Genomic DNA, 26,976 nt, shown 5'->3' with positions numbered 1-26,976 from the left:
AGGACCCCTGCAGCTTTCCTCAGCCAGGTTAGAGTACTCAGCACACTGTGCCCTTGCCCAACTACCACCCCCATAGCAGAGCCCCAGGCTGGAGGCTCAGGGTCAGACTGGTCTGGGCCACAGGGACTCTGTCAAGCACACCTGGGGAACAAGGGTCCCACTTTCCTCCCTCTGTCCCCATGGCCTTTTTGGGAGGATTTCCAAAGCTCTGGGATTCTGTAGCCTTTATTTCCAAGATGGGAAAAACCAAAGGACAGAGCCAGGAAGGGACAATGGGCTGAGTGCCACAGGGCCTCCGTGTCTCCAAGCCAGGGCAGTACCTGCTCCCCAGTGTGATCTGGGGGCCCTGTGAGGACGCTCCTGTCCTAGACACACTCCCCTTCAGGCTCCCCTGAAGTTCTGAGAGGATCAGAGCGGCATTTTACAGGGTTTGGGTTTCCAGGAGGCTCTGGGTAGGAGGCAGATGGGCTTTACTGAGGGCTGGAGCAAGAGGCCAAGACAGGGGAGTGACAAGTCCTGGGGAGAGAGGGCTGCTCCAGGGGCCTGGGGTCTGAATGCTCCCTCCTTCCATTCTGCCAGCCCTCCCTCCCACACCTTGAAGCACCTTCCCCCTGCCAGCCCTAGCCAGGCCCTGGGGAGAGAGGAGTCAGATTTACCCCAGTCCTTGAGGGGCTCACAGTCTGTACCCAGAGAATGGAATAAAGAAGGTTCCAAGAAGAAGTGTCATTTGAGGCCTGATGGGAGGTGTGGGAGCTAGTCACGTGGACAGGTGGATGATGGGTGGGGTGGCATTCTGGGCAGAGGAAGAGCTTGCTCCCGCCCTGAATGTTCCAGGTCTCAGCCCTTCCACGGCCCGAGGGAAAAGGCAGCTTGCCCTCAGGCCTGCTGAAGGTGATGGGGGGATGACTGAGACTCACCAGGCGAAGGAGGGTCTTGCTCTCTAGCCGGAGGGGTCTTTGCAGGAGAACCCAGTTCCCCATCTTCCCGAGACTTTGAATAGAAGGAAACTTAGACCTTGGGGGCTTTCAACATGGGGTCCATGAGTGAGTGGGCTCCAGGGGTTCTAAACCCTAGTTGGGAACAAAACTGTGTCCATGAACATGGGTGCACATGATTCTGGGGCAAAGTGTGCTACTTTTGTGGGACGCTCATGGGGGTAGCCCCTGCTCCAGAACACCAGGCCTGGGAGAAGCTGCAGGACTCCGTGACATGAGTGCCTGCATCTACTGAAGAGGAAACTGATGCCCAGGTGGACGTGTGCCCCGTCAGAGGTCAACCGAGAAGCCAGGCTGGGGCTTCAGCTTGCCCTCTGGAACAGTGTCTCCCCGTACCACTGGGAGGCGCTCTGCCCGTGTCCTGGAGGCTGGTCCCAGAGCAGATCCCTGGGCTCCATTCCCACGGATACTGACACAGCATCTTTTCACACCAGTGTGTGTGTGCAGTTCTGTGCTAGCCAGAGGACAGGGCCCATGTGTGCTTGTTCACACGCACGTATGTATGCTCGGGGAGACAACTCCTGGAGCTGTGGTTAAGGGCAGATTCGGAGTTCCAAACCATGCTTTGCTCCTTACTCGCTGGGAGACCTCGGGTCATGACTCTTGGCCGCTCTGTGCTTCAGTTCCTCCATTTGTAAAACGGGAAGATTACCACTACCACCTACCTCATGGCATTGCCATGAAGATGAGAGTCAAGGAAGCAAGCCCTCAGCACGGGGCTGGCCTGGAATGCCCGCTCGTTTTCTCTACCTCCCCTGGCTTGGGACCTGGGGATGACAGACTTGCCGGGTGCACCCTCTTGAAGCAGGGGTATGCGTTAAGTCTGGGTGGTGGCTGGTTCACATTCTGGGGTGGGCAGACCTCTCTGGGGAGGCCCTGAGCTTTCCCCACTCCCTGAGCGCCCCTTCTTCAGGAGGTCTGCACTCCGTGCTCCTTGTAGCCCTCCCTGCCTGGAGCCCTGACTTGGGGAGCAGAAGCCGTGATGGCCTGGGCCTCATCCAATTCTGTGACTTTCCTAGCCCCAGGGCAACAGCAGGTGCTCAGTAAGAAGACAAGCACTCTGTTTGAGGCCAAGGGGCACCTGGGAACCCGTACCACCTTGAAAAGTGTTATTAAAGTTGGAGGATTCCAATCCTGCAGAACACAGAATGATGCCTGGGCAACAGACTGAGCACAGGCTGGGAGCCACAGCCCTCTTCCCACACCAGCCATTCAGCCAACAAACATTTACTAGGCACCTGCCAGGCCGGGCTCTGTTCTTGGCGTGGAGGTACCATGCGAAGAAAACAGACAAGCATCTCCGCCCTTAGGAGAGTGTACATAGGGGACCAGAAGCGAGAAGACAGAAGGCAAGTTGTGAAAGTAGTGTTTTGTCACACAGTAGCAAATGCAGTAGGGACAATGTGTAGCCAGAGGGAACATGAGTCCCAAGGAGGTGTGGAGGGCTGCAATTTGAAACAGAGTGGTCAGGTCAGAACTCACTGAGATGCAGTCTAAATACAGATCCACTCCCAGACCAAGTACAAAGGCCTGTATTAGTTGGCATGACCCCAGCTGCCAGTTACGTATCGACAGAATAATCATGTTCTGGCTCAGTGAGCTGCGTTCCTCCACGTGGTGACTCAAGGATTCAGGCTCCCTTCATCTGGGGCTCGGCCTTCCCTGGCCTCCCACCACAGCCGGAGAGGAGAGAAACAGGAGTGGAGAAGGCACACTTGCACCTTACGCTTCTTGGCCTGGAAGCGATGGACCCCTGCTCTCTCCTCCATTGACAAGCACTAGTTACATGGCCCCCTTCAGTGCGAGGGGGACTGGGAGATGTCCTCCTGGGCCGGGCTGTGACTTTCCAGCAACCGCACTTCACAATGGAGGGGGTGTGAACTTTCCGGGGTTGGCTAGATGTGTCTGTTGTGGCCCTGACTGGGCAGTGTGCCTGGATGTTCAAGGATCCGTGAGGATGCCACGTGGATGGAGGGAGTTGGGGGTGATGGGAGTTGGGGTCAGAAATCAAGGCAGAATGCTCACACAGGCCATTGTGGGGTCTTCGGCTTGTTGCTAGAGGTTCTGAGCAGGAGAGGACCATGACCCACCGGGTTTTAGCTGGCTCCCTCTAGCGGCCGTGTAAGAAGACAGGCGTGTGGAATCAACATGAAGGTAAAGACAACAGGTCTTCAAGGTGGGCTAGATGTGGGTGTGACGGAGAAAGGAGTCAAGGACCAGTGCTGGTACGTTAGCTTGGGGGCCAGGAGGATCTCCATCTCCACCACTTGCTGAGATGGGAGAGCGGTGGTGTCAGGAGTTTGCTTTTGGATAAGTGGAGATGGCCCTTAGACCTGCAAGAGCAAACCCAAGCCTCTGTAAGCCCAGTTCCTCACCTGTAAAATGCGCGTGACCACACTTACCTGGCAGGATGACCGGAGGGTGGCTGTGAATGGCCCGGGTTAAGTGAGGTTTGCAGGGTGTGGGGCCAAAGGCAGTGACCCTTGCTGTGGAGGAGCTGGAGGTGTGGTGTGGGAGCAGGAGCCGGGAGAAGGACCTCAGAACTGCTCGGCGCCTTTTTCCAACTCCTCGCTCACTGCCCCACGGCAGGTCACTGGGTCAGAGTGGCTGTGGGGACAAATGCTGGTCCAGCGAGGAGCATACAACAGGCGTCCTGAGGCCCCAGATCTGCTGCCGGCTCAGCTACTCCGTGCCTCCGGACTTGGTTCAGGGACCTGCGTGCTTCAGTCTTCGTCAGGCAGGCTGGGCTGGGGGCCTCATCATAGACCATCTGGAAGCACCGGGGAGCTTGCAAGTGCCTGGGGGAGGGGCAGCTCCACTCTGCCATCCATCCTTGCTGAGGTGAGGCCCCGCCCCAACCCCACCCCTGGAGGGGTAAGGCACTCTTCACACAGCACAACCCTCGCAGGGACAGACAGTAAAGAAGCAATAATACTTTTATTCCCATCAGTGATGCTGACGGGGCCTGACCCTTTACAAAGAAAATGTTAGGAAAAAAGAGGGGCAGGGGCCCGAAGTCTCCGTTCTTGATGCCCCCACCCCTCTGCCCACCCCCCATCAGTGCCTCCAGACCAGAGCAGGCAAGGGCTGGCCACTCTGGAGGGCTCCCTGGGCTAGGCCATCTGCCAGCAGAGTCAAAGTTGAGAGTAGGGAAGCCCGGCCCAGCAGAGCTCTTCCAGGGCAGACGGCGAACAGAAAGGGGGCACGATGGGTGGGTTGTCCCCTTGGTGACCAGTCCTGGGCTGTCTGTGCCCCTCTGCGGCATCACGGGGGCCCCTGCTGGTTCCGCCTCTCCTCCAGCGCCCTGCACACCCACATGGACACCACGGTGGCGTTTCCGTCATTGAACTGCATGATGAACGGGTGGCCCTGTTGCGGGGGGGAGAGGAAGAGAGACTGTGACACACATTCCCCAGACTCTGCACTTCATTACGCTTGCCAAGGCCTCTTCTCGGCCTGGACCTCCTTTCTTCTCCCCCACTAGCCCAACAAGAGAAGAAGGACACCATCGACCCATTTCACAGCTAGCTTGACTGAGGCCAGTGGAGGGGCAGCACTCAATGCATAGCTCAGATTCTGCCACCTCCTGAGAGTCCCACCGGCCTGAAAGTTGCCTGTGGGGGAAGGCCTGTCCTGTCTCCACACTGCCAGGCTCCTCCGCACCCCGCACCACTCCAACAGCAGACTGGCGAATGCCTGGCCCCTGGGTTGCCAGCGCCCCAGTCCAAGGGCTGCCCACAGATCAGAGAATCATCTCCTCCACAGCTACATCTCTCCCTTCCGGTGTTCTTCTATGTCTATGTCTTGGCAACAGGCCTATGTCTACACTCTCTGACAAAGTCCCACGTCCAAGTGGAGGGAAGGCAAACGTAGCAGAGGCAGGAGGGATACGCTGGTGGGTGCAGATCCCCTCTGGTTCCTGGTGACCAGGTGGGGGCTGGACTTCAGAGGGGCCAGGACTGTCTCCTTGTGGCCTGTGTCGGGCTCTAAATTACTTAGTCCATAAGACAGGTCCAGTTCTATTTAGCCAGTCCCCTCCCCTGCGGTCCTGAGGAATCAAAATTCACATTCACAAATCTTAGGGCTTCCTGGGAGTTCTCAGGGAAGGTAAAAAAAAAAAAAAAAAAGCAGAGGCAGTCAGTCACCCTGACCACAGGCCAAAGGTGAAAGGGAAACTGAAAAGCATTATCTACCTCCCTCCTTACCAAGCAGCTTCTCTGCTAAGAAACACACACCTGGAAGCTTCTTCCTTTACCAAAAATGTAGCCAGAGAGAGATTCAGGGAGCCGCAGTGGGCTAGTGTGGGGGGTGTGGGAAGGCTCCTGCTTCCCTCCCTTCCCTCCCCCCACCCCCACCTCTTCTCCTGCCCCTGCAGTCTTCCAGCTCCAGCTTGCCTGAACCCTCAGCTTTCTTTTTTTAAAGATCTATTTTTTTTTTATTTGAGAGAGAAGAGAGAGCAAGCATGCAAAGAGGGAGAAGAATCTTCTAGCAGACCCCCTGCTGAGTGCAGACACAGGGCTTGATCCCACGGCCCAAGAGATCAGGACCTGAGCCAAAGCTCAGTGTACTGAGGCCACCAGCACCAGTGCACCTCCAGCTTTCTAAGCCCTTATTGGGCTCCTTCTCTCTTGCCCACTGGTGTGAGCTGGGCTCCCAGAACTGCTTTCCCCATATGTCCAGTCTTGACCAGCAGCTCTGGGGAATAGCCAGCCACAGGCCACCTGCTTGCAGCTCCAAGCTGCCTCAAAATGAGTTCCTCACATGGCAGGGGGCATGCAGGCCCGGGGCTCATATGCCCTGGGTGCCCAGATCCCAGGGTCTGCAGGAGTGGCCTAAGACCAGGCCAGGGGAGGCAATGAAGCTGCTTGGTCAGACCTGATGTGTCTCTGGCGATAGGAAGGAAAGCCATCGAGGCTTCTTTACCCTGGACTCCTGCTGCGTCCCCTCACCTGGCTTTCTCAGTTCGGGTAAGGAAAGTCATTTTCTGAAGCACCCGACATGGTCTAGCTCAAAGCCGTAAAGAACACTGGACAGGGGCAGGGAGCTTAGGGGGTGCCAAGGGCACTCAGCCCTGTGCAGCGACTCACCGAGGCCATGGTGGAGCTAGACCTGGAGCCCACCTGGGCACTTGCTGGGATCTGCTCATCGCATTCTACGGGGGCTCCCAACACACGTGCGGGACTACTGCGGGTGGGCAGGTGCCCCTCACAGACTACCACTGGGTAAGGGGACTTGGAAGCCAGGTGGGGTTGATGTCCTACAGACAGCTGGGCTGGGGCTGGAGCAGGACAGTCCCAGGTGGGCTCCTATCTTGACTCCCACATGCAGTTCTCCCCTGTATACATGCCTACCCTACACCTGCCTTCCTAATCGCTACCTAACTAGAGGGAAGTCCTCCTCAAGTCTGAGTGCGCACACTGCCTTTCCAGGAGGCTCAGGAGAGGTGACCTTGCGCCCTTGTGAAGAACAAAGGGAGAAGCTGTGCTCAGAAGCTGATGGGCCCCTCCCCCCAAGCCTGGGGTAGCACAGTGTCACTTTCCCAGAATGCCCGGTGACTTTGGGGCCCATATGCTGCCTCTCTGTTATCATCTGTTCGGGAACAAGCAGAGCGGAACTGCAGGAGGGGAGAGTGGAGGCATTCCTCCAGTTAGGGGAAGGCTGATGGCTGCACGGCAGGGAGGGCACTGTGCCCAAGTGCCCTGGGAGGCGCGAGGAGGAGAGGGCCGCCATCCACTGCTCTGGCAGAGATTCTGCCCCTTTCCTGCCCTCCTTGGCTGGGAGGTTCTCCTGTCCTGTGCGTCCCTGATGCTGTACACCCGCCTGAAGGGAAGGACCTGGACAGGTGGTCTTGTCCCCAGCTACTGTTGACTGGCTCTGGAGAGAGGGGTGGGGGAATCACAGAGGGACGCAGAGAGGGGACAGAGACAGACAGATATGGGAGGGAGACCCCAGCCTCTCTAGGGAACAGGCCTGTGAGCCGTGAACTTGGAAGCCGGTGGTGGGGGGGGCACAGCGAGGAAGCCAGCAAAGGAGGGAGAGCACAGAAAGCAGCAGAGCAGCAGTGGGCCCCGGGGCCATGATCTCCGGGCTGGGCAGCAGCTCCGCCTGCAGGGCCCATGAGCACCTCACAGTCTGGGGGACAGGCACCAAGTCAGAGGCAGGCACTAGAATCTCCACTTTACACACGAGGAAACGCAGACCGCTGGCTCATGGCTGACCTGCCTGGGTTCCCAGGGCTGGGCCTGGATCACAGTGTCTGAAACCCAAGACCACTGCCCAGGGCTCTCCCAGGCCGACCGGGAGTGGACATAAGTGGCAAAATCAATAACCAGATCACAATTCTCCTCACCTTTATTTCTGCCCCCAAATTCTGACCCTCCTGTACAGAGGAGACACCGAGGCTGCCAGCCTACACTGCCCCAGGTCCTGACCTCAGTCGGCGCCATGCCCTGGACACTGGGAGAATGCCTGCCTGTCATGGTGGCAGGTGACTCTCCCTCGAAGCTCCCTAGCCCCGTCGGCCTGTGTAGGAAGCAGGGCACGCATACCTTCATCCCATTTTACAGAAGAGAACGTTGAGGCCCAACAGAGGGAAGCGACTGGTTAATAGTGCTGGGGCTGAACTCAATTAAGTCTCCTGGTGCATTCTCAGGGCCGGACTGTTGTCCGCTGTGACCCTGGCGGGTGTGTTCCCTGCTTCTTTTCTAGGATACAGCGACACTCCTGACATGCACAATGCAGGAACTCCTCACGAGTGTAATAAGCAAAGAAAACCTGACGGATGATTCTAGAGAAGGCAGGAGAATCCCTCAGCCGCTCTGAGGTGCCTGGGTTCCCAGGAGGCTCTGGACAGGCCCAAGCAGATGCAGGACAGCCAGATGCCGGAGATGGACGGAAATGACACCCTACAGAACGCTAGTGTTAAGTCCAGTGCCATGGAGGGGTGCTGTGTGCCGGGCACCTGCCAAGGGCTTTGTCCTCATTTTCCCACGGAATCCCCACACTCACTCTGCAGGCACGCACAGCCATGCGTGTCCACCTTCCAGATGAGGAAACAGACACTCAGGGCCCTGTCCAGGGTCGTCGGAGCAAGGGGCCAGGCTGGACACCAATGCGAGGCTTCTGACTCCAAATGCTCTCCCACACCTGCAACCAGAGAGCTGGCTTCGCAGGCCATTTTGGGGTCTCCATGAGGCCCTGGAGGGCTCATGCCTCCTGCAGCACTTGGGGGAAGTGCCCATCCTGTCCCAGGGAGAGGAATCCAGACATGGGCAAACCCTCGTAGCCCCAATCACACTGCAGGGAACTGGGCGGGGGGTTGTGTGTGTGTGCCTTGCTCCCCCTGCAGCGACACCCACAAGCAGCTTGTCAGGAGCATCTCACCCCCCACCCCCCAGCCCCCGACGCTGTCCCAGGTACGGGCGTCTCTGCCCTCCAGCCAAAAAGCATGTCAGCAGCCACTCCGCCGAGGCTGGCGGGCGTGGGGCGTGCGCCGCGCTGGGGCTGCTGCCGATCTCGCTGGCCCCATCACCAGGCAGTGGGAGCCACTCTCATTTCCTGCATTCTCTCCGGGCCAGTTGCAACAATTAAACTGGCGAGGGTTGAAGTATTATGGTCCACAGACTTGGCCACAGAAGGTGGAGACATAATGAAGGGAAGAGATTGGGACCGCAAGAGATAGGATGGCTCCAAAAGTGGGATGCAGGGGAGCGCACGTGGGACAAGTCCCCGGCCACCGAAGACGGCCGCCGTCACCTGGTGTGGCCACGGCCACATAGGGCTGAGCAGCGGACCGTGCTGGCACAGGGAAGGGCCCTGGTGGAAACTAAGAACTCATGGGTGGGGGAAGTGTTGTTCTCCCTCTCCTTTATCTGGGCAAAGTGATCGGGGGTTCACTAGAACGGGTCTCTCTGCCTCTGTAGTATTGTCCCTAATTTTTTCCCATCCATTTCATCGTGACGAGATGCCTTCCTGACCGACCGCAGGGCACTCCCGAGGCCCTCCGTGTAGGCAGTGCTCTACCCTCTGCCGGCAGGGACACACCGCTTGCTGCAGTGCTAAGAGCTGCCCGAGGCGTAGGGGTCTGGAGACTTTCTTCCCAAATGGGAATTGACCTGCGTGGGGTCTGCACACTTCCTTCTCTTGCATAACTTCCTCAAGAACATTATGCATGTGAATCATCAATCATCTGCAGACATACCTGCCATGCGGGCACACAGTAGGCCCTCAATTAGTAGCAGGCCTGCGGCAGGACAAAGCCATCGGCATACTCTGTGTGTCAGCACTTGCCATGCGCCGTACAGTTGCTGGACAACCGCATGTAGCCTCGAACCCTCCCAGCACCCCCATTTACAGACAAAAGGAACTGAGGTGCCAAGCAATAGGTCAAAAGCTAGAAAGCGGCAGACGCAGGGTTTGAATCCAAGGCTCTCTTCTGTCCTGGAGGACACTGACCACTGTGCTTTCTGAGGTCAGGCACAGTGAGTTCTAAATGTCTACTTCGGGGCACCTGGGTGGCTCAGTTAAGCGTCTGACTCTTGACTTCAGCTCAGGTCATGATCTCAGGATTGTGGGATGGAGCCCCGTGTTGGACTCCATGCTCAGGGGGGCGGGGGGTGTCTGCTTGAGATTCCCTCCCTCTGCCCCTCTGCCCACTTGCAAGCATGGCCTCTCTCTTTCTAAAATAAACACATCTTTAAAAAAATAAATTTCTACTTTTTAAAGATTTTATTTATTTATTTGTCAGAGAGAAAGAGGGAGCAAGCACAAGCAGGGGGAGCAGCAGACAGAAGGAGAAGCAGGCTCTCTGTTGAGCAGGGAGCCCGATGTGGGGCTCGATCCCAGGACCCTGAGATCATGACCTGAGCCGAAGGCAGCGGCTTAACCCACTGAGCCACCCAGGTGCCCTTTTTTTAAGATTTTATTTATTTATTTGACAGACAGAGATCATAAGTAGGCAGAGAGGCAGGCAGAGAGAGAGAGGAAGAAGCAGGCTCCCTGCTGAGCAGAGAGCTTGATGCAGGGCTCAATCCCAGGATGCCGGGATCATGACCTGAGTTGAAGGCAGAGGCTTTAACCCACTGAGCCACCCAGGTGCCCCAACAAGTGGTTTTTAACTGGTAACTGCAATTAGAGTGACAAAAAGTGTCCTACCTTGTTCAAAGTCCTATGTATTAGGCAGTTCTATTCAAATGATTTAATAATCAGCAACTCTGAGTATTCTTATCTCCATCTGACAGATGAGGAAACTAAAGCACAGGAAGGTTGAGGAAGTAGCCCAAGGCCATGGAGCTTGAACGCCGTGTTGTCTCCAGCGTCCCAGCCCTCCGCTGTTGTGTTGTCCTGTGGCATGAGTGCCAGGGCTGGAGACGGCAGCCTCCACCCTGCAGGACAGCCTGCCCCCAGAGCAGAGGTGGATGGTCTAGCTGAGAACCCCTACTTCTCCATTCCCTCTCCTTGGACCCAGTCTCTAGAGAAGCAGGAAAACTACAGGTCTAGCGCCTGGAAACCTTCCAGGGCTAGACACTAACTGGACTCTGAAGGTAACCACAGAAAGAACAATCAGAAACAGGTGTTCAACAGCTGACTATACCCCTAACCTCCGCTCTCCCTCTATGGGGCCTTTTTTGTCACGTCTCCTTATAGAAGATGCCATCTCCCCCAGAGAGAACTGGGCACACGCCCTCTTGTTGACCTCTCCAGAGGCCTTCTCTTGTTCTGCCATGCGTTAACATCATTTGAACCCACTGTTACCCTAACGTTAGACTGGAAACCACTTGAGGGCAGGGCAGAGCTAATCACTTAGGAGCCACCAAGGCAATTAGTTGGACTGACTGGTAAGTTATGGCATTTCCCCAGGGTTCTGCTGCCAGGCTGAGAAGCACCACAGGCTGGGGCCGGCAGGCCTAGTGAGAAGTCTCGAAGAGCTGAGGAGGCTCTAGACTCTGGCGGGAGGCAGCGGTCCTCTCTGGACCACAGGATGAGCCCAGTCACCAGGCACTCCTCTCCCATGGAGGAGGAAGTCACATGGGAGAGAACTCCAAGGACCTGGGAGCCCGCTGAAGCAAGCAAGCCAAGCCGGTAGCCAAGTCTGAAACAAGTGAGAGTCCCAACAGGCTGCTCGCGCGAGCTGGTGGGGCAGTCTTGTGATTAGGTGATGCCTATAAGGGGTGACCCGAGAGGCTGAAGGGTCCCCAGTGTCAATGCTCTGCCCACCACTTTGTGTTTCCTTGCTGGGCCTGCGAGCCTTGCCGGAAGGCTCTCCGCACGTCCCCTGTAGGACTGCAGTCCTCGCGGCGGGGCTGGCACTTCCGTTCCTACTCAGCACTAATGGAGGAGTGGCAGGGCCCGACGGGACTCCAGAGACGGGCGGAAACGCAGGATGTGAGGTGTGTGAGGGCTTCTAAATGTTTGATTCAAGTTGTCAAGAAATATTTTAACTGTAGGTGTAAAAACCTAATTAAAAACGACTGTACATACTCATCTGCTTAACTCAGTGTGCTCCACTGAGTACCGACCGGCAAGCGTCACCCTGCACAGTGATGTGAACTTATTCTTTGCGGCTCTTGGAGCAAAGTCAGTCCTGCTTGTCAGATCTGTGCATGTTATTGGACTTCTCTGTGGGGGGACAGCCAGGAGGGCTGTTTTGGTGCACGGGCCATTTGAAAGAACTCAGGGCTGCGATGTGCACTCACACCGGAAGGACAGAGAACAACGGTGAGTGCCATGCAGGAGACAGGTGCACCAAGCCCATGAAGTCCGTCTGCCCGGCGGCTGCCCCATGATGCCCAGCAAGGGCGCTGAGGGTCAAGGCTGCTCTGAGTTTCTGATGGTGTCTATTCCAGCAGCTCTGCGCCCCTCTTGTCTGACCTACAGATTCACCGTAAGCAGCTCATGTGAACAGTTGCTAGTGACTGTCAGTGACTAAACTCTGAAAACAAAAGTTTTCTGCTATTCCCTTTGTAAAGCTTCTATATGTGTTTAACAGATGCTTGAGCTGGACCGGCACTGGGAAGAGTCAGGAGTTCCTTGACTGTGCTACTGAGACAACAGCATAGGGAAACTGACCGCTCACGGAGATAGCACTGTAACTCCCGCTTAGGAGCCCAGCCCTTGGATTCTGTGTCCTTCAAGAGAGGGCTCACGAATGACTTTACAAAGAAGTGTCCTCAATGAACACCAATACATTCATGCTAAAAAAACAAAACACCTTTCTTTCCTATCTTAATAGAGTTACGTAATAGAGAACATTCTGCGGCTACAGGTTCAAAACTACTAATTGAATCCTGGCTTACCTAGGAGGTCAGTCCGATCAGCGAGCAATCTGACTTATAAAAGGACGCACAGATGCCCGGTGTCTGCTGGCCTGCTGACAAGTGGTAGGGCAGCAGGCAGTCTTTATAATATTAATTACATGACATAAGAAATCATAATCACCCCTGGGGTCAACTCTGCCTTTCAGGCCCGGTGTGCCAGGCTGGTCACCAGGGGAGCTGGGGAAGGAGGTGGCTGGAGGGGAGTCCCCACAAATGGGGACTTAGCAGGGAGGAGCTGAGGCCCCTCTGTGAAAATCCTTCTCTCCGTCCCTGTATAGGATAATGCAAGGAGCCCCGGACAGAGTCAGCAAACCCTCCTGGTGCTATCCCCGAGTGATGGTTTGGGAAGGGCCACAAAGGCCTCACTGCAAAGGGCAGACTACTCCCCGGGGGACCTGCATTCCCCAGGCTTCCTCACTCCTCATGCAAGGACTCTGTTGTTACTACACTCCTGAGCTGTGCCCCCAGGGAGGAGGAGTGCAGCAGGAAGGATGGAGCGGGGTGAGCTCAGGGGCCTCCTGCCCACCGGGAGGGCGCGTTCCGGCCTGCCCTCTGGTGGGGGGGTTCTAAGGCTGCTCGCCCCTGGGAACCGGTAAATTCCCAGCAAGGCAACGCGGGCCACAAGGTAAGTGTGTCCTTTAATCTAGGTCTTTGTAGAAGTAAAGCCAATCCTTACTTTCCGTCATTTCCTGAGTCCTGTTTCTTAGTTGGTTTTGAACATGGGGACAAGGTTTGCTAGCCTCCTCAGTCCCACCGAATACGGCTGCACTCTCTTCCTCTCGGGGAGGCGTTTGTAAGGACGAGATCACGGGTCCACAGACTTGGTATCTCAGACACAGGTGGGCAGTGATGGGGGGGGTCCTTATTCCTCTGCATAGAACACTCTGGGGGTGCAGCAGTGAGACGGGGCGGCCAGCGTTGTCTCTGTGCAGCTACCGGGGAACCTGCCTGATCTACCTAGCTCGGCTTTCTAGGCCTCTGATTTCTAAAGCTCTTCCCCACCCTGGGTGGGGGTAGAGGGGGCCCCTTCCGGCCCTTCATTTTCTTTTAAGACCTCAGAAACAGTTTGCAGCTGTGACACACCATTTCAATCAACCTTCCTGAGTTTACTCTTCACCACTGCTACAGAAATAGATGTTTCTCCCCAAATATTCAATTATTAGCAGCAAATTGCTTACCTCTAGCCATCCTAGCCTGTACACAGGCATCTAAGGGGGTCAAGGAGCTCTCCACCTTTCATCTGAGCAGATCTATGTGCTCCTACACGGGGTAATTGGTCAGAAAATGGCCCATCGAAAGAACAAGGTATTTCCCGAGGTCCCTGCGAGTCATCCGAGAGCTTGTGCAGTACGGTGCAGGGAGGGGGCACAGGGTGACCTCAGAGGGCCACAGGAGTTGGGATTACGGGGTGCCAGAGGCAGAATGGGGGTCTTGCTTCAACAGTGCTGAGGACTCTTGCCTGACAGGCTGACTCTGCAGTATGTCCAAGTAGTGAATATGGGGCCGTTTACTGATGTCTAGATGGTCAAGGTCTGTCTTGTGGGGTGATGGCTGTATGGTGGTGGAGATTAAAAGACGCAATGCTCAGAAGGATGGATTTTCTCTCTGGCCCTCTTGTTTTCTTTGTCTGTTGGTTGGTTGTTTTTTTTCCTTACCTCTGAAGTTATGATGTTTGAGCTTGGAGGCCTTTGCTTTACATGTGCATGTGCTCATGTGTGTGGGTATATGTGAGCATGTGGGTATAGGAAAGGCAGGGGGTAGGCAACCAGAACTGGCACAATTTCTGGCACACGGTGGGAGCTCCGTACATTTGTTGAACACAGCAGAATGGAGTGATTCTGACAGTGAGTCAATGAAGAGATGATGAGAGACTAAGACAGCCTAAGAGTCTTCCTTCTATGTGGCCCTCCAATGTGGCCCTCGCCATGGCAGATAAAATGGAACAGTTTTAAAAAGCATGGCTGAACTGAAAGAAAGGCAATCCATAATGGTTACCAAGGAAGATGGAGCTGAAAACCAGAATAAGTGAGTGGAAGTCTTGTGGTTTTACAGGGGCTAGTGGTTCCAGGAATGTAGTTCTAGAAAGAATGAAGAACTAAGCAGAAACAGGAGACAAGGTTCCCCAAGGAGCTGACCCTGAAACCCTGAACAAAGCTTAAACTACAGAAGGGATAAGCTATGAAAGGCTAACCATCAGCAAAGGGGACTGTAAGTGGCCCTGAGGGGGGCTGCCCAAGCAATAAAAAAATGGGGCAGAGCCCTGTGCAGTTTGGCACTGGGTGCACTACCTCTATTTGAGAACCCCAGACTGATAAACTGATACAATGTTGATCTTGATCTTTTGTTACTCTGGAATGTCTGTCAGAAGCATACCAAAAACCCTTCTGGGGCAATCCTTCTAAAATTAAACCATTTCCATAGTGATAAACCCCACTCAGTATGAGCTTACAGTAAAAATTTCCAAACTTGTGAGGATATAATTTGCCATAGACAAGAATGAGCAGACAAGATACACACAGGAAGATGAGAGTTCTCAGAACTGAGATAACTGAAAAATAATTGGGAGGGAAAATGTAAAAAAGTGCCATTTGAAAAGATTAAAAACATACAAGAAGATAGTAATGTATTAAGAAAAGAGTATGATATGATGAAAAAGAGAACAGAAAGATCTGAAAAAGAATGTAATGTTAACTTATAGAAAATAAAACAGTGGGGGCGCCTGGGTGGCTCAGTCGGTTGAGCAGCTGCCTTCAGCTCAGGTCATGATCCCAGGGTCCTGGGATGGAGCCCCACATTGGGCTCCCCGCTCAGCAGACAGCCTGCTTCTCCCTCTCCCTCTGCCTGCTGCTCTGCCTACTTGTGCTATCTCTCTCTGTCAAACAAATAAATAAAATCTTAAAAGAAAAGAAAAAGAAGTCACTGGAAAAACAAAACAAAACAAAAGAAACTGCACGGATGAGCCAGGCAGCTGAAGAGAGACTTAGTAAGCTACAACGAATGGCCTAAGAAGATCATCCAGAGCACAGTAGAGAGAGAGAAAAATTTCCTTTTATGTGAAAGAGAAAGACCCAGCAGAAAGACCCAGACAAGACTGAACATGTGGGGGAGGGTGAAATCCAGAGACAAGAGTTGAGGATTTTGAGAGCTGATGAAAGAGTGAATTCCCAGAATAGAGAATCACAATGATCTCCAAATAGAATGAATATAATGAAATCGACACCAGACACATTGTAGGGAGAGTGCGGAACACCACGGACAGTGACGTATTGCCTACAGAGGGAGGTGCAGAGTCTCACCAGCAAGAACAGAAGCCAGAGGACAACAGAATCTCTTCAAGACCCCAGGAGAGACAGTCAGACTAACCTGATCCGATTAAACTGACGATCAAGAATGACCGCAAAGTAAAGATAATCCTAAACAAAAGCTCAATGGTCCTGCCCCTCACAGCCACTCCCCGGCAGAACTCTTTCTTGAGGAAGCACAATGCAACAGCGACAAGGAACAAACAACTGGTATGCCCACGGAAAAATCTAAACAAGCACTAATTATGTATAAAATGACAGTGACAGTAAGGACTGATTCCGAGGATCTGAAAACAAGGTGATGATGAAATCCTGGACTGTGAGGACATGCAAGGAGGGACGGAGGAGATGCTCTCAGGGGAGAAGGGCTACGGCAGAGAGTGCTGGCCGCCTCTCAATGACCCTTCTCTCTTCCTCCTTACTGACACAAATCCTGATTCTAGGGAGGAACACTGTTATCCAGCAGAGCTACTGTACCCCCACCTCCCTTGCAGCTAGTTTTGGCCCATGTGAGAATGTACGCTGTGTGCCAATGTCCTGAACACAAGGGCGAGCTTTTCTACTGCTTTTTCTCACTGCTGGCGGCTAGAGCTCACATGCCCCTAGGCTGGTAAAATGGAAGGAGCTGCTGCGCTAGTCCAGGCACCCTACTTAAAGAAGGCACCTTTGTGGCCTTCTTTAAGCTGCTGTTTGCCTTTTGATCATATGTGATTTAAACGAATTCTACCTAATAAGAAGGTAAGACATAGACCCTAAGGCTGCATATTGTTTGGGAGAGTATATTTATTGACTAACCTTAGGCTTTGCTAAATTAGATGAAAAATTTAGGGATAATCCATGAGAGGCTAGAAACAGAATATAATTCCTTCACCAATAGAAAGAATAAAAGGGAAGGGGAAAAAAATGAACCCAATAGAATAGAAAAGAAGAAGTTAAAAAAAAAAAGAGTATTGTAGAGAGAAAGCACAAAATAGGATAATAGAAAAATATTCAAGTATACCAACAAGGAATAAATATAAGTGATTAAAGTAATCAATTAAAAAAACATTGGATGAAATTTAAAACACCAACCTCAAAATGCAGAGATTCATTTACAAGAACACAGAAACGGTAAGAGCAAAGGGAAAGTAAAACACACAGCAGACAAATATGAACCAAAAGACAGCAGAGGTTTATTAACAGCAGACAAAAAGAAAGATCACAGCAATATATTCGAGACCGAGGGCATTCACGTAAAGGTAAAGGACACACCTTGAAATGAAGATAGAGTCTTTTGGCACGGCGAACACTTATAGACAGAACTGTAAGGAGAAACTGACAAAGCCACACCACTAATCGAGGAAGATTTGAACACAGTCCTCTTAATGACTGAGAGAGAGAAAGTGTGTGGAAAATTAGGACACAAAATATTTGGGTCACACGACTGACAAGTTTGATCTACAGGCTGTGAAGAGGACACTGCATTCAGCAAAGAGAGAACACATGCACAAAGAGAACACAGGGAGAAAAGTCAACCACGTAATGAAGGAACTTCAACAAATACCGATTTGGAACTTCAACAAACAGATTTGGACCAACCATGAACACTGACCAAGATGCATGAAAAGCGGGTAACAATCAAAAGACAGCAAAACACCTGAGTGTTTGCAAAAAAAAAAAAAAAACTTCTGAACAATCCATGGGTCAAAAAGGAAATCCTAATTGAAATTAGAAGTTACTTAGAACTGAGTGACATAAAAATACTACATATCAATATTAATGGGGTACAGCTAAAAAATATTTAAAAGGTAATTTACAGCATTATATGGGTATTTAGGGGTGGGGAAGATTGGAACATTTTCAACAGAATATAAACAAATTGTAAAAAGAACAAAAAATAAATCCAAAGAAAACATAAGATTGCAAATAAAGGGATTAGATAGAAAGGTATCAAAGAAATGGTCAATTCAATAAAATACTGGTCCTTTAAAAAATTATTAAAGCAGACTAACCTCTGACAGAACTGATAAAAAACAAAGTATGCATCACTAGGAATGAAAATAGGATACATAACCGCAAATCCAGAAAACAAAATAACGATATTCCGTATGAATTCAAGAGGCCAACATACTTGAAAATGCAGTGATGACCTTAGAGCAGACAGAGTGGGGTCGGGGGGGATATAGACAAATATATGGTGGGGGCAGTGCAAAGGGTGGTGACTGGGAGGTTCTAAGACCCCTGACCAAACATCACCATGCCAGGTGAGCCCCAGGTCCTGAGCCTTGGTACCCCACTTTCAACTTTTAAAAGAGCTTCCTATTCCATTGTCTCATCTTATTTCAAGAAGCATCCAATTAAGCAAGAGCTGATACTCCTTAAAATCCATCTTGGTGGGCACCTGGGTGGCTCAGTGGGTTAAAACCTTTGCCTTTGGCTCAGGTTGTGATCCCAGGGTCCTGGGATCGAGCCCCACATCGGGCTTTCTGCTCAGCAGGGAGCCTGCTTCCCCGCCTCCTCTGCCCGCCTCTCTGCCTACTTGTGATCTCTGTCTGTCAAATAAATAAATAAATAAAATCTTAAAAAAAAAAATCCATCTTGGTAATAGTTTTTCTAGTTGGGATAAGGAACTGGGGTACCACGGGTGTCTTTAGCAGAGGTCATGATCCAGGGGTCCTAGGATCGAGTGTGGTATCAGGCTCCCTGCTCGGTTGTGAGTCTAATTCTCCCTCTGCACACACATCCCCTTGCCGGAATGTGTGCTTGCTTCTCTCTCTCTCTCTCTCTCTCAACTAACTAACTAAATAAATAAGATCTTAAAGAAAAGGGGGAGTGATAAACAACCCTGTGCATGAACACTGAAACTAAAGGGGACATTTTTGATGCTATCAAATCAACAAAAAACACAGAGGAAAGAAAACTGCTAAAGACACTGGCTATCAAAATTTTGGGTACATAACTAAATGAAGTGCCATTATTTTTTGTTTTATTTATTTATTTTTTTTTACTGTTTTCAGCTGTGATGCCCCTGAGTTCACTGGGCCTCACTCAATTCATTGGAATGGGTTTCTATTGTGGTGAGTGTGGAGGAGCCCAGGGGACTGGCTGGGGCAACCCTTTTGGAAAATTTGAAGAGCTTAACAAAGGCCAACACTGTCAGGCCTATTCTACAAAATACAGGATTAAAAATGACCAGTTAGAAAAAAAAAAAAAAAAAGGGAAAAAAAAGAAAGAAAGAAAAGAAAATGACCAGTTACTCTAGCATTTCTGCTATCAGCAACCAACGTTTTCCATTGGAAACCACCCCTCTTTTTCTTTTTCAAAGGATCGCCACAAAAAAGGAGCAAGCCACTTGAAAATTCTGATCATTCTGTGTCCCAGCAGCAAACAAAAGTCATCAATAGAACCCACTTCTAGCCTTGAGCAATATTTTCTAAAACAAAACACAAAGAACCTGTGGTACTTAACTATTCTGTTATTGATTTACTGTGGTTTGCAAGGTAATGTTGAAGAAAATTAAATGTATGGAAGCCTGAAATGCGTTTTCCGTGGCGGTGAACGGTGTGGCCTGCGTTTTCTGAGGCTGTGTCGTTGGTCATGCGCACGATGAATGACTAAGGGAGCACACTTCATCTGCTTACAAATAAGCTGGCCGCCTTCACAGCAGAGACTTATGAAGCCAAGTCTGTTTTTACCGGGAAGAGGGACAAAGTTACTTAGTTACAAGACTGCTTCTCCTCGCACTTGTGCTCTAGTTTTCAATCAAATCCAGTATAGATGTGGGGAAAGGCTTCTAGTTACCTGACTCTAGATCTGGTTTTTAGAGCCCGAGCACTTCCTTTGGTATAGTCATGGCTTACTCGGTCCCTCCAGAAAATAAGAAAATTTCAACACGTTGAAGTCTACCCTAATTACTGATTCAAGACCAAAGTGCTCATATTGTTTTGGACAAGGACACTGACACGCCATATTACTTAGAGTTGTATTCCTACTTAGACAAACCGCCTGTTTCCAACTCTGGGAGCACCTGACACATCAACAGGTCACTACAATTCGACACCCCTATTTAAGACGAAGAATCTGGAAGTTCAGCTGAAACTTGATCACTTCTAGCTAGTCACTCGAGCCTTTATTCAAGCCGATTTTCTCGTATTGCAGACTTAGCGCTAACAAGCTTAGTATCTGGTTTCCCAATATAAAGCCCAAAAGAAACAGTCAAAGGGTAGAGGAGGAGGTGAGGGGCCAAGGGTTGCAGGGAAGACCGAGGACAGGCATAAGAAGAGCCATCGACGAGCAGCACAAACACACCAAGAACAGGAAGTGAGCTTGGGGCAGTCAGGGCAGGGACAACGGCCTCACACAGGGCAGTATCAGGAGACACTGTTACAGCAGAACACACCTAACAGACGATGCTCACAATGACAACCTAAAGACATTCTTTTAAAAAGCTAAATCCTGGGGCGCCTGGGTGGCTCAGTTGGTTGGGCGACTGCCTTTGGGGCAGGTCCTGATCCTGGAGTCCCAGGATCGAGTCCCACATTGGGCTCCCAGCTCCATGGGGAGTCTGCTTCTCACCCTGACCTTCTCCCCTCTCATGCTCTCTCTCTCTCAGATAAATTTAAACAAAACAACAAAGAAAGCTAAATCCTGATGTACCTATCTAAACGCTTAAGAGGATAAGGAAGAAAATGACAAATACTTTCAAGAAAACTCTTCTCTATAATCTACTTTTTTAAACTTTAAAAAAAAATATTTTATTTATTTATTTGACAGTGATCACAAGCAGGCAGAGAGGCAGGCAGAGAGAGAAATAGAGGGAAGCAGGCTCCCTGCTGAGCAGAGAGCCGGACATGGGACTCGATCCCATCATGACCTGAGCCGAAGGCAGAGGCTTAACCACTGAGCCACCCAGGCGCCCCCTTTTTTAACCTTTTGATTTTATAAAGAATAAGCTTCCGTTATCTGGATAGTTCCCTTATATGGAGCAGCTCATTCACCAACAGAAGGCGCAAAGCTGCCCTCTCAGCTTTCGAACGTCAATGTTAAACATGGCAAAGCTCTCACCCTGCCCAGAGCCTTTCTGCAGCACCGTGCAATGTCACGGGGCAGACGAGCCCTCAGATCATCTGAATTCAGTGAAGACATATGGGGACACTCAGGGCCCAAGTTTATCTCTGCTTCCTTCGCAGAGAGTTTGATTACTTCTAAGATTTATGGTCGAAGTGGAAGGAAAAAAGAAATACTTCACAAGAGCAGATTTATAACCTCATCTTTTTTTTTTTTTTTTTAATAACATTAGGGATGACATCTTATGACAGAATCTTGGAATGACTGCTGAGCAACTTGGAAACTCAGTGGGAAGTTTTATATTTTGGGGGTTTGGAGCATTTTGTTCTTAGAAAGGTCAGGTAGGAAAGGACCAGGGAAATGAGCCAGGGAGATGGTCAGAGAGTGAGTGTCAGCTGGTTTAATTTTCTGTGTCAACTCTGAAAATTAGATAAACAATGACAAACCAGGCTTTTAAAATGAACTTGTCAGTTCTGGTTTTCTTGATACATGGTAACATTTTTCAAGTCCTGGTAGTCCTAAAGACAGATTTAACCCCTGAGAGGTTTATGTGTAAGTGTTCTGAAGTCTGCACATCTGAAGACAAAAGGTTCAGTCCAACTCTGTAACCCTCGAAAGAAAACCTAATTATCTTTGAAACTTAAAAACTCTTCTCCTAACAAATAAGGGGACTTTGGTACAGCCAAAAGGTTTATTAGCCTTTTCTGGACAGTCTCAGCAACTTTGTTTTTGTTTTTTTTTCTTTCCATCATCTTCTTGGCTCCCCAGACCAGTTCAGCCCATTCAACATGGTCCCTTGATCTTTCCACTACTGTTCTAGATGATACTGAAATCTTGAGCTGGTGCTCCTTTTCCTCCTGCAAACCGAGGGGTGGGGGGCACAGACACTGCCCCTGCCCCCCCCTTCCCTGCTCTGCTGTCATGAGGATGTGGGATTAAATAACTTCCTTATTTTAAGTCTACATTTCTGTGGCGACACACTCCCTCGTGGTGAGGGGGAGACAGCAGCAAGGACTTTTAATAGCTGCCCTTATTGGCTCCGCTATAAGGATATTTATTCAAAGATAACCCAGTTTGAAGATGTTGATTTGGAGAGAGAAATACAGTTACTTACAGACAGCAGCATTTGACTAGGGTTTTTCATTCCACAAAGTGCTTTCAAGCTCGTGATCTAAATTCCAATGTCACGACCACCCCCAGGAAGTGGCTGGATGGCATTACTATTACTACCTCCAATCTGTGGGTTCAAAAACTAGGTTCAGAGTAAGTGACTGGGTTAAGGTAGAGGGGGGATTTGAACCAGACGGTCCGCTCCAACGCCTGTGCCTTTTATTAGAATATGGTATACCAGCAACATAATCGAGACCGTGGTGAGCTCTGCGCCCAGGCCAGGCACTGGTCGGCTGCTCTCACGTGTGTCACCACATGCCACCTCCCGCTGAAGTAGATGCCACCTGTTAATGAACGAGGATGACGGAGCTCCGAGGCAGTAAGGACTGCTGGGTGGCTGAAGTCTCAGGGCTGGCCTGACCCCAGGTGCTGGATGTCCCATGTCTGTCTTTCCCCAACCCTACAGCTGGTAGAACCTGTCCTTCCCCTGCCCAACAGAGCACAGACACCATGGTTTGCCCTGGATCAAAGTATGAAGTTGGTGATTTTTAGCCCTCCAATATCAGTCTTGGCCTCATCCCTAAATCGGATGTCCTTTTCTTTTCTGATGTAGAAAAGGGTCCTGAGTTCAAAATCACCTCTGCTACCAGCTCACTGCTGAGAAGAAAATCACCGGATTCAATCAACTCACGGGAAGGTGAGGGGAATGGGCAAGAGCGCCGGGACCACGTGTGTTTGAAGAGAGGGCGCTCGCCCAGCACGAATGCCGTCTCTGATCTCTCAGGGGGCCCGAGCGCTGGTGTAAGGGGCTCCGTCGGTGCCCGCACGTCATCGACCTGTGGCTCCTGGGGGCCGGGAGCTCTCCTTTTCTGCACTGCGGCTGCCCCCCACCCCCGCTCTGTGAACTTTGTCTGCTGCCAAACAGGGAGAAGAGCAGCAGCCTCGAGGGGAGGCTGATGTTAGTCACAATTACCAATGACCGAATCGCGGCTGGACTTATCATACCTCCTTTCTGAGGAGATTTTTATAACACCTAATGTATGTTTACTGCTAAGAACGGAAGACACTGGCCCAGTTCTCCTGACGGCGGTGCACCTTGGAGGTAGATGGGCAATAGAGAAGTAGGGAGAATTAGGAACCTTGCCAATTCTCCAGGAAGGACCCTGTATTAAGGGTCCTCGATGCTCATGGAGCAGCCCCTCCCCTGAGCCTCAGGCCTCCAGCCCCGACTCGCTCCCTCATTTAAGCCAAGAACGAGCAGACTTCCCTGGGTTCAGAATTCCGTGTAACTAAAACACAAAATAGAAAAGAGGCATCCCAACTGTTGCACTCGTGCACAGCCTATAGACAAGATGGCAGTGCCCTCAGACAGCATTTCAAATACAGTTTATTAGTGTGTGATATGAAAAGGGTATTTTTATTGCATGATATAATGCAATGGGACCTTGGGCGCTCTGTGGAAAGACCTCACACTCAGAAGTGTAATGAACCCGTAGTCCCAAAAACATTATACTGTACATTAACCTATCATTAATGGCACATTAGGGCTGGGGGCATTGCACGCTTGCTGGTCAGGGCTCCATCAGGACAGTGGTGAGAAAACCACACAGTCTTCCCAGGCTTAAAACAAATAGAGAAAATAAATATTCCTGATGTCTACAGGCAGCATTAAAGGAAGTTCAATCCCAGCTCTGCCCTATAATTTCCAAGCCTGCTTTTCTAGGAGAGGAAGACACACAACTAAACAAAAGAAGGAAACGGCCCTCTTCCTTTTTACCCCTAGCTATTGGCTATGCAACCTCCGAGCTGGCTCGGCAAGGCCGCGATCAGATGGGCCCTTTTGTTAGCATAAAAGCTGCCCAAAGGACAGCTTGGATCCTGGATCCTTGGCCCGGGATCCCAGACCAGAGAGGCAGAAGTAGCCATGGAGGTGGTATGTCTACCTCCCTTGCTTTCTAGATGGGGCAGTCAAGGCTCAAAAACACAAGGGAACAGAAAGAGGGGCAAAGTATGTGAAACATATCACAAACGGTCAACAAATGCAAGGATAAATTGTTTAACTTCCTAGTTAATAAAACAATGCAAAGTAAAACGACTATCCCTGATCGGATTGGCACTGATTCAAGTCTGGTAATTCAGCATCACAAGAGGGGAGCTGGCATCCCCATATCTGGTATACAAAATGCATACATAGATGGTTGCCCACCTCAAGAGCAAAGATCTGGAAATGGTCCAGAAGTTCTACGATAGGGTCCTGGTTATATGGTACATTCATATTATGGATTACCATGTGGCCATTAAAAAGAACGACGTAGATTTTCACAAGGTCTGGAAAGATTCTAAAGATATAGTAAGTGAAAACGCAAGGTGCAGAACAGTAACAACAGAAACCACCGTGAACAACAGCAGAACACCCTGGAGAGCAGGGCTGGGGGCGTGGGAGGGGTTGGGAGAGCACGAATTTTTACACATATCCTCCAGGGCTACTGGAAATTATAACCATGACTTAAAAACAAGTTTCAGGGTGCCTGGGTGGCTCAGTGGGTTAAGCCGCTGCCTTCGGCTCAGGTCATGATCTCAGAGTCCTGGGATCGAGTCCCGCATCGGGCTCTCTGCTCAGCAGGGAGCCTGCTTCCTCCTCTCTGTCTCTCTGCCTACTTGTGATCTCTCTCTGTCAAATAAATAAATAAAATCTTTAAAAAAAAAAAAAAACAAGTTTCAGAAAAGAAATGACGAGGGTAGGAGCAAACATCTTCGGGAACATCTTCTTTTCCAACTCCTATGCTATCTGCTTTATGTGCTTCACCTTGTCTGGGTTTGCCCAAAAACAGAAACAGTAAGTGAGTCACTATGACCCTCCCCTTCTACGAAGTGGGGACTGAAGCCTCAAGGGGTGAAATAATTTGTTCAAGGTGACTTCTTCATCTTCCTTCAATTACGGAATAGTATTTGTAAAATAGAGATATTGTGGCCAAACTCTTGACGCAGCCCACAGCCACCTTCCTGAGCTGGGACAGTTTGCCTAACTCAGGGGTGATCAGGACGTGGGGGAGAAGGCAAGGAGAAGAGGCTGCTCACTTTGGCAGAGGTCCAGTCAAACTTCTGGAATTACCTTATCTCCACACAATAAAGGGGGTGTCCTTTATGTGTCCAGGTAAATAATGCCTGGCAGCCAGGGCTCAAACACATGAAGGGAAGTATTTCCCTAATTAAACATGAGTCAACTTCAAAGGAAACCCAGCTGCTGTTCCACGGAGAGGCAGCGGCCTCAGACCGGCAGAGTGGCAAGGTGACAGTTGGGGCCCGAAAGTCTCCGGGCAGCCCCACAACTTAGGACTCTGTGTGTCAAGTCCCCCCACTGTTCGAGAAAGTTTGCTCTGTTTTCTCATCCCTTCATCCTTCCCAATAACAGCCTTGTGATTTTTGGATAACCGACTTTGCAGCAATATTTTAAAATGCTAGATTTTATTTGTCCTGGGGTCTGCCAGCACATGCTGTAATTAAAATGTTGATTAGTAAACAGTTTAAATATATGACAGACAATGCAGTTAAAGCCTACAGTTAGGTCAATATGTGATTTAGATTTGCCATTTAAAAAATCTCATTTAAATTTTGCATACATTAATCACTACCATACTTCAAGGTTCTGATATCCACCTGACTACAATATTAAAATAAAACTTGCTGCCCCAGGGAAATCCTACTTATTCTTAATTGTTTCGAGGCTTTGATGGGCTTTTAATCTAAGATTAATTTATGCAATTTTAAATAACTCTTCTTATGATTAATAAGCTTGAAAATTAAAAGGAGTCTAAAGCAATTATAATGAGCATTTGGTCATAACCTCATTAGAAGAAGGAGTGAAGGATACAGCTCTGGAATTCTTACAAGACTACAATTTAAGGTTACTTTTAGAGAAGTCAAACATAGTTCCTGAAATTGCAAAGGCAGGTTAGCAAAGGTCACTGTTAAAATGACGGCTAGCTAGATTAGCATACTAATGATTTTCCCTGATGGTGACAGAAAGGACACTGAAAAGAAGCTGCAGAAAGAGAGACAAATGACATGCTGTCAAGAAGCTACAGGCTCTGAACTCAGTTTTCTCTTCTTCTGGCTGGAGACCTTCATGGAATTTCAGAAAAAGCCAGAGGGTTAGGGCATCCCTACTCTGAAGCTGGTTCCAGCCAGAGTCTGGTCCTTGTGGAGCAGGCAGAGACCAGCACTGGGTGGCCCACCTGCCTCTGGAGGGTAGCCTCACCAAGCCCCTGCACTGCTCAGGAACCAACAGAAGCTTTGTGCAGCCACCGCCCTTGCCGGTGGGCAAAGCCCTTCTAGATCAGACGCATCCCACCCAGCTAACTTCACTCCCTTCATTCCCAGGGGTCTCCTTTGCTTTGGCCAGAAGGAAAGGGGTTCCTCATTGTCCTGTGCTTCCTCTGCTCTCTGCTTGTGCTGTTCCTTCTTCCAGAAACCTTTCCCTCCTGTTTTTAGCAGTGATGGTGATGATCATGGCGACCATTTCCTGAGCGCTCATTTTGTGCCAGACACTGTGCCCGGCATGTAACATACTTTTACCTCACTTAAAGCTTCCGCTCTGTGGGACTCCCTTTCTATGAGAAAGGACTGTGAGGCTGAGAAGGGGGGTCATGGGGGGCCATGCCTGAGGGGTGGAGGGACAGGAGGGGTTGGCTTTTGGCTGAGCTGCCACTTCTAATTCTCGTACTGAGACAAATTCCAAGGATCCTCCAGGTCCAGCTGGAGCCGAGCTGCCTCCCCGACCATGGAGAGCCTCAGCCGTCCTCCCCTGAGCTCTCACACCAGGCAAGTCAGCGGCACACAGCCCTTCCTGCCCTCTCCGAATGTCTCCCGTGCGGGGGTCTCTTCTGCTCCTCTATGACACAACTGTGTCTCATATTCTTTGAACCCATCCCAGCACCTCAGAGACACAGACGACCAGTACTTGTTGATTAACTGGTTCACAATAATTCCCTCCAACAAGATGCTCGTTACATCTTACTGATAATAGAGGACAAAAAAATTAACCTTTCTAATCATTGGGGAGGAAAACTCACAGAGGCCCGCCCACCCCCCAAGAAATTACCAGTTCACTGGACACTTGCTGGGAATAGCCAGCACACATTTACTTCAATCGAACTCACAGTCGGCACCACTAAACAAACATGTTTTCCAAGAAGCTACTAGTTGGAA

The 26,976-nt window shown here is 50.5% G+C and overlaps 1 protein-coding gene across 7 annotated transcripts in view; it reads right to left on the bottom strand.

Annotated features, from left to right (window-relative positions):
* Window positions 1-3,908: 3,908 nt before the first annotated feature.
* The window catches only part of MAP2K5 (mitogen-activated protein kinase kinase 5), a 256,630-nt gene continuing 233,562 nt past the window's right edge, over window positions 3,909-26,976 (bottom strand). For 3 of the 7 annotated variants that reach the window (XM_032342996.1, XM_032342997.1, XM_032342999.1), the window contains one exon: window positions 3,909-4,364. In XM_032342996.1, the coding sequence (XP_032198887.1) occupies window positions 4,260-4,364 (105 nt within the window). In that variant the 3' untranslated portion in view covers window positions 3,909-4,259. Of the gene's footprint in view, window positions 4,365-8,003; window positions 8,142-26,976 lie in introns of those variants that run through there. The other 4 variants (XM_032343000.1, XM_032343002.1, XR_004285719.1 and 1 more) reach the window with 3 other exon arrangements.

Source organism: Mustela erminea, chromosome 5 (assembly GCF_009829155.1).
Source record: "Mustela erminea isolate mMusErm1 chromosome 5, mMusErm1.Pri, whole genome shotgun sequence".
Classification (NCBI taxonomy): domain Eukaryota; kingdom Metazoa; phylum Chordata; class Mammalia; order Carnivora; family Mustelidae; genus Mustela; species Mustela erminea.
The sequence above is the reverse complement of the archived record's forward strand: the minus strand, read 5'-3'. Positions and strand labels throughout refer to the sequence as shown.